The sequence below is a fragment of the Lactuca serriola genome, chromosome 3 (genome assembly GCF_051521515.1).
Source record: "Lactuca serriola cultivar US96UC23 chromosome 3, Lser_US96UC23_V15, whole genome shotgun sequence".
Lineage (NCBI taxonomy): Eukaryota > Viridiplantae > Streptophyta > Magnoliopsida > Asterales > Asteraceae > Lactuca > Lactuca serriola.
This window is the reverse complement of record NC_136410.1, coordinates 5,309,053-5,316,890: the sequence shown is the minus strand read 5'-3', so window position 1 is coordinate 5,316,890 and position 7,838 is coordinate 5,309,053. Positions and strand designations below refer to the sequence as shown.

At 32.5% G+C, this 7,838-nt stretch overlaps 1 protein-coding gene across 1 annotated transcript; it reads left to right on the top strand.

The window, feature by feature from the left end:
• The first annotated feature begins 7,232 nt into the window (after positions 1–7,232).
• On the top strand, positions 7,233–7,754 carry LOC145094978 (uncharacterized). The gene is made up of 2 exons (XM_079032929.1): positions 7,233–7,367; positions 7,434–7,754. Exons 1-2 carry the CDS (start codon positions 7,233–7,235, stop codon positions 7,752–7,754), a joined length of 456 nt encoding a protein of 151 aa, XP_078889055.1.
• Positions 7,755–7,838: the final 84 nt, after the last annotated feature.

The following is a 7,838-nucleotide window of genomic DNA, read 5'->3' as shown; positions in this document are numbered from 1 at the left end:
ATTTAACTCTAAGAGACCTAAGTCTAAGTGTTGCAACATACGATGATAGGTCATTAGAATATGACACATCGATCTATAGTAGTAATAAAAGAACTTATCTCAAGTCCGTATCCAGCAAGGATCGAGATTGTGACTTGAAGGTCATAATTTGGAGTCTAACCTGAGGTAGAGAGCAGGTGCACGATCGAGTACTCTTACAGTCAATGAGTTTAAGAGATAAAATTGAAGGAATGTAGAAGTTATAATTATTACCTAGGATGAAGAGATGACGTATGGAGTCATTATATGACCCTGTTTCGTTGATGATTCCGGGACGTAATCATCCAAAGGGGGAGATAATTGTAACGCCTGCAGATCCGGGCTAGTCAATTTAGAGGCAATAGGGGTCGAAAACGACTTTTCGACAAAAAGATTATTTAGAATAAATAATCTTAACCAAGTTGTAGAATATGTCACAGGGTTTCCGTACATATAAAGAACGCCGAAATCCGAGTTATAACGAAGAAGTTATGACCCGTCGAAGTTTCGCGTCGGAACCGGCACGGCGCCGGGAAGCGTAAATAGTAAATTTATGATAGAGCGAGATTTAGATTTAGCGCTCTAAACGAAAGTCGTAGAATATGTTAAACTAAGAACTTCGATAAAAAGAACGCCCAAATCTGACTTCGTATGAAGAAGTTATGATTTTTCGAAGTTTCGGATTAGCGGTGTACAGCCCGAAATTCGAATTTTAGATCGATTGTTTTTTAGCCGACACAACCTAAACAAGAATCGAAGATCTCGTTATTAGTAGCGTAACGATAAAAATACAGACGAAAATGGACATCGAATAAAGAAGTTATGAGATTTTAACGGACCAATCCTGTCCTGTCCTGTTAAAAATATAACTTTAAAAATAAAGTCAAAATTAACCAACGGAGTCTAAACGAAAGTTGTAGAGTATGTCTCCACCTACGCGTGGATATAAATAACGTCAAAAACGGAGTTCGTATGAGCGAGTTACAAATTATAGTAGTATATTTACGTATTAAAATAAAGTATAAATCATGTATACGTACACATATATATACATATGTATATATCATTAGAAAGGTATCGACGATGCGGTTATTATAAAACTAATGTTGAGTTCTTTCGACATTAGTTTAGTACAAAGATCATTAAATCCATTTAAAATAGTATTATAGAGGGGTGTTTAGTTGTTTATATAACTAAAAGGTCATTAAGTAATTATGGAGGGTAGTTTTTGAAAATTCAATTAGTATAAATAAGAGCCTTGGGCTCTCATATTTCTTGCACCATTCTCTTGATTCAAGAGTCTTTCTCTCCTTATCCCCCGAGCATTTCGGTCCCTCGTGATTCGACTTCTCTTTCTGTAGTTTTAGTATAGTAAGGTGAGCGCTGAAGCGCCGCACGAATCTTTCTTAGAAAGATTCAACGACGAAGTTCTGCCCCTACAGAGCCCGACTCCTAGCTAAAATCCCCTTGTAAGTAAGTTATGTTTACCCTATTTTAAATATAGTTTATATTTAAAATTAGTATTGTTATTATAAATTTATAATAAATATTTGAGCTATTATTATGACTTATATAAGTGTCGTTATAATATCTTTTTAACTACTCGCGGTACGGGGAATCTGGTTTAAAGGGCCGCATAGGGTTGTTGGATTTCAGAAGTGCTATATGCCAAAATGGTCCTGCCCTCCGGTGTTTTATGTCTGGCCCCTGTCTGTACATAGTGGTTGGAAAGTATTGTTTAAACGCTTATATAATAATAATAATAAGACTAATAATTAGTCACGGTAAATATTAGACTAAAGTCTAGTGGTAATAATACTAGGTTTCGTCGAAGGAAATTATTTTAAAGTAAACGAAGCGCTGTCCGAGTACCGAGTCACCACCTTCTCAAGTGAGTGCATAGTTACTTTCATCTTACACATAGATATGAAGTATTTAATATATATTACGTGTTGTGAGTGCATAGTTACTTTCATCTTACACATAGATATGAAGTATTTTATATAAACTACGTGCTATGTGTGCACATTATCTGAATACTTGCTGTCTATGTTGGTTGAACGTTTTATACATGTTTTAAAGGACTTAAACTGTATACGTATTTTATATATACGAAAATGTTGGGTATGAGATGGGTAGATGAATGATGAGAGATAGAAGATGAGGTGAGTATACATTGGCAGCTACAGACTTAGTGCCTATGGGACAAACACCGGTAGCTATGGACTTAGTATCTTTTAGACGTTGGTAGCTATGGATTTAGTACCTGTAGGAATTGGTAGCTATGGACTTAGTACCTGTTGAACATTGGTAGCTATGGACTTAGTACCTATTAGATAAAGACTGGTAGCTATGGATTTAGTACCCGATGAATAGACTATAGCAGCTATGGAATTAGTGCTTTATGAACGAACATTGGCAGCTATGGATTTAGTGCCAGTCCCATAACCCTGGAAGTAAGGGACTTCGGAATAAACGAATGCAGGATAGATGACTCTTAGGTTAAATCCTTAAAGAGTAAAGAAGATAATGGGGATGGGTAATTGGGTTGATTGTTTGATTGAACATAATAATTATATTATTGTGGGTTGAAAACCCTATGTACTCACCAGGTTTCCCAACCTGACCCACTCAGTTTATGTATATCACAGGTGACGAAGTGAAGTGACATTACACTGAGAGATTTAAAAGAGATGTAGATCACTAGTGTAAATCATTGTAAGTCTGTTTATGCTTATGTTTCGGTATTAACGATGACATCCCAAACATTTTAAAATTAAATAAATACGTTTCTTCGAAAATGTTTTAATAACGTATTTACCATGTTTTTCTGGGAACAAATTCCGAAACCTTTTTATAAAATGAAGTACTCTGATTTTTATAAAGCATAAACAAAATCGGTCTTTTCTGGCCGTGATTTTGGGGATGTCACATTAACCAACTTATAATCATTATTAGAAAAACACTATAGTTAATCATTTTTGACTATTTACAAAATATTCTTTGAGTTGTTTAAGTTAAAATAAAATTTATATTTAAGTTGACCCGGTAATGTTATTTTCAAATTAATAATTTAAGTATTTTATACAAATTGTTCCAAAATTGTATTTTTAAAATGATAATGGTTTACCTCCAACAATATATTAAAACTAATAAATTAAGTATAATATGTTAAAAGTTCAAAAAATCACTTAATAACTAGAAGTAAATATATTATTTTAAATTTGAAATTTAGTTTATATATGATTATACTTTAGGTTTGATTTTTATTTAACCTTATTAACCAACTTATAATTATTATTAGAAAGAAATTGAAAAGTCATGGGAGTTTCAAATGAATGTGGTGAAGGGAAAAATTCATGGGAGATTCCAATGAATGTGGTGAAAGGAAAAATGTTTCCTTTATAATATAGTATGATATGATATGATATGATTTGTATTTAATTTCGGATGTATATTAAGAATAAAATCATAGACCCAAGTTGGATGTATATTAATAATATCTTATTCTTAAATCAGGTCAATTGTCAAATATAACTGCATTGAAAATGTATTCTGCAAAAATAAAATCGAAAATATATTTACTAGTTTATGGTTGGCATTCTGTCATTCTTACAGAATAAAATCGGATTTTAAATTTGAATTAATTTAAATTATTCAGATTTTTAAAAATAAAGGAATTAACTATCCCTTAAAATCCCGAAATTTCCTTTTTTAATATAGGTAAATTGACCATAATACCCTTATGCTGAAAATTGTGTGATTATATGGTGCATGTTATCCTATTGTAATATCATAGACTCTCAGATCATAACCTTTGATTATATTCCATCCGGTGGTCCAGATCTGTGCATTCTGGCACACAATAGTTAGTAGAAAAGAAATAACCTAACCCTATATATATATATATATATATATATATATATATATTTGGTTAAAAAATTTATTATGTCTCATAATATTTATATCCATGATTTTGTTTTCCTATTAATTTAGTTCAAAAAAGAAAATTCAACATCTCATAATTCGATGGAAAATACTTTTTCAATGGAGTTCTTGAGTCTTCATGAGCTAATTGGTTTATTGGATTTTATAAATCCATTAGTTAAGCAATTTAGAATGGCATGTGATCGATTCAGATCGAATCCAACAGAGCATATTAGGCTTAAATTGATTAGGACAAGAGAAAAGGATGGTAGACATTATAATCTTCTTACTACAAGTGAGGTTGTTGCACTTATTGTAGGTGACATTGACGGTTTCGTTTCACGAGATATTGTTTTGGAAACTCAAAGTCGTCAACTTCAACGTATTAATGAGTTGCATCCGCAATATCTTTTATTTTAATATATGTTATTGTTCCCTTATGCCGAAGATGGATTTCGATTGGATATATTATATCGTGGTGTTGAAGAACCAGATTCCAAAGGACGAATAACACCGACAATGCGAGAGTTTTTTGGTTATCGTATACAATATAGAACTAATGAAATATCTTTGATATTACGTTCCAGAAAACTCTTCCAACAGTTTTTGGTTGATTCGTATACAATGGTTGAAAACGAACGACTTAATTATATTCGGTTTAACCAACCAACATTACATGTCGCTCTTTATGGAGACTTGGTCGAGGCTGCTCAAGAAAGAACTGAAGATGCTTCTGTGATGGGAACCGTATTATTATTTCGTCTTCTTTTACGGGTGACATCCGTTAAATGCAACATAATTAATTAGACGCAATGACTTTGGTTAACTGGTTTGATTATCCTCTTTTTTTTAACCGTTACATGTAATCTAAATGGCCAGAGGTCGTTGAATCTGGAAATCTTAAACCCGAAGACAGGCCTGATATTTTGACAAAAAAAATTTAAAATAAACTTGATTCACTAATCACTAGACTCAAGGAAGAAATTTTTTTGGGTGAAGTCAATGGAGGTATAAATCTAAAATGTCATTATTCATTTTATTTTATTTTGATTTTATAGTATTATGCATTAACCAAATAACTTATTTGCATTATACAATTATATATATATGATCGAGCTTCAAAAAAGGGGTCTCTCACATTGTCACGTATGTCTATTTTTAGAAAAAAAAAAAGTCTAAATTTCCAAATTCCGAAGACATAGATCGTGTTATATGTGTTGAATTGCCACATAAGTAACTTGAACCATATTTGTATCAAATTGTTTCTGACAACATGATATATGGACCTTGCAGCAATTATTTTCCATTTATACTATGTATGAAAAATGGCAAATGTTCTAAAGGATTTCCAAAAGACTTTATAAATGATACGTATATTGACGATGATGGTTATCCAGTTTACCAAAGACACGACAATGGAAACAATGTCGTGAAAAATGGAGTTTCTTTGGATAATAGGTATAAAAATTAAATTTTTATTTATATAAACATTTATTTCTTTATAAGTGTTATCTTTTATAGGAAAGATATGTTAAATGATCTTAATTTTCTTTATGTTGTTCCATATAATACGATACTTTTGAAGCAATACCAAGCCCATATGAATCTTGAGTGGTGTAATCAGTTTGGATCGATAAAGTACCTTTTTAAGTATATTAACAAAGGTTCAGACAGGATAATCGCATCTTTTTATGACGCCAAAAATAACAAAAAAACAACATAAAGAAAATAACAATCGTGATGAAATTGTTGAATATTACAATTGTTGTTATATTTCTGCTTGTTAGGCATGCTGAAGACTTTTTCGGTATGACATTCATTATAGAACACCACCTGTTGAAAGGTTGTCGTTTCACTTACAAGACAAACAACCTGTTGTGTTTAAACCATCCCAACGTGTTACAAATGTTGTTTCTAAACCAACTATTGTTGCTTCTCAATTTTTGGCCTAGATGGAATGTAATAGCTACGATGAAAAGGCAAGGGAGTTATCCTATGTTGAATTCTCAACTCAATATGTTTGGAATAAATCAGATAAAGTATGGACAAGAAGAAAAACAAAGACAGTTATTTAGCAGAATTAATCATGTGTCTCTCAAGTGTGGTGATGTTTATTACTTACGCATTTTGCTCAACAAAGTAAAGGGTCCTACCTGCTATGAAGATATTAGAATGGTTAACGGGACCGTTTATGACTCTTACAAAGATGCTTGCTACGCTCTTGGTCTATTAGACGATGATAGAGAGTACATATTATATATACAAGAAACACATCATTCGGCCACCGCTTCTTTCTGCAGGTCTCTATTCGTTATGTTGATTACATCAGATAGTCTATCCCGGCCTCATCATGTTTTTAAAGAGACATATAGTTGTCTTTCTGATGATGTCGTTCACGTTCATGAACAAGAAATAAGCGTGAAAGGTACATTTTTAAATAAACTAAACCATTTACACAAAAAACATTCCCACTTCAATTGATATTATAAATAAATTATTTCATAATTTTTTAATGTTTTCAGGCTTGAAGCTAAAACCATAAGCAATTTACCACCCAACGTTGTCGTACATTGAGAAATATTTATTGAGCTGTGGATTGAGTCTTAAGAAAATACTCAATATGTCATTACCTGATCATAAATATATTCAAGATTCTTGCAATATGTTAATTCAAGATGAGCTTAATTATGATTCGTCCAGTCTTGAATTTGAACATCACTGCATTCAAAATTAAATGTCAAGCAAAAAAATGTTTATGATATAATTATGAATGCAGTTAAAAAAAAAAAGGCGGTGTCTTTTTCCTCTATGGTTATGGAGGAACATGAAAAGCATTTGTTTGGAAGACATTGTCTGCTGCTATTAGATCTAAAGGTGAAGTAATTATTAATGTTGCTTCAAGCGGAATTGCATCACTCTTGCTTTCTGGTTGTAGGAAAACGCATTTAAGATTTCATATACCAATTAACTTGAATGTGAATTCATTTTGTTCTATTACGCCAGGTAACAATGTAGCTTCCCTGTTGAACAAAGCGAGCCTTATACTTTGGGATGAAGACCCAATGATGCATCGTCATTGTTTCGAAGGAGTTGATAGGACACTTAGAGATGTTATCCTTCTATCAGACATTGATAAACCATTTAGAGGCAAGACCATTGTATTTGGAGGTGACTTTCGACAAATTCTTCTAGTAATACAAAGAGGAAATCGTTCAGATATTATGCAGGCATCATTACATTAATCAATATTATGGAGTGAATGTATAGTTTTACGTTTGATTATAAACATGAGGCTTCAAGTCGGTTGTCCAAACAATGATTTCGAAGACACAAAGTCATTTGCTGATTGGATTCTTAAAATTGGTGAAGGTACTATCTGTGGTCCTAATGATGGTGAAGTTGAAGTTGAATTTCCAGAAGATGTGATTGTTCCATCTATGGGTGACCATATTCATTCAATTGTATTTTACATTTAATCATCCTTTCAGAACCATCTTGATGATCCATCGTATTTTCAAGATAAAGCTATTTTGGTCCTTACTAATGAAGAAGTTGATGCTATCAACGACTACATGTTAGAATTGATGAAAGATCAAGGGAAAACATATCTGAGTTTAGATTCCTTATGTGAGACCAAGGCAGAAGAAACTTTCGAGGAATCAGTATACTCTCCGGATGTGTTGAATGCTTTTAAGGCCTCTGGAATTCCCAACCATAAACTTATACTAAAAAAGGTGTTTCGGTCATGTTGCTTCGTAATATCGACCAAACCAGAGGACTATGCAATGGTACTGGATTACAAATCGTAAGGCTTGGAAGACACGTCATTGAAGCGCGAATCATATCTGGTAAAATTTTCAACGAGACTACTTATATACCTCACATGAAGTTGA

What these genes read in the sequence shown, in the direction of transcription:
- LOC145094978 (XM_079032929.1), top strand. Translation starts at nt 7,233, where the DNA reads ATGAGGCTTCAAGTCGGTTGTCCAAACAATGATTTCGAAGACACAAAG. An exon ending in AAGTTGAATTTCCAGAAGAT is followed by an intron (nt 7,368 to 7,433) that starts GTGATTGTTCCA and finishes TCATCCTTTCAG; the next exon opens with AACCATCTTGATGATCCATC.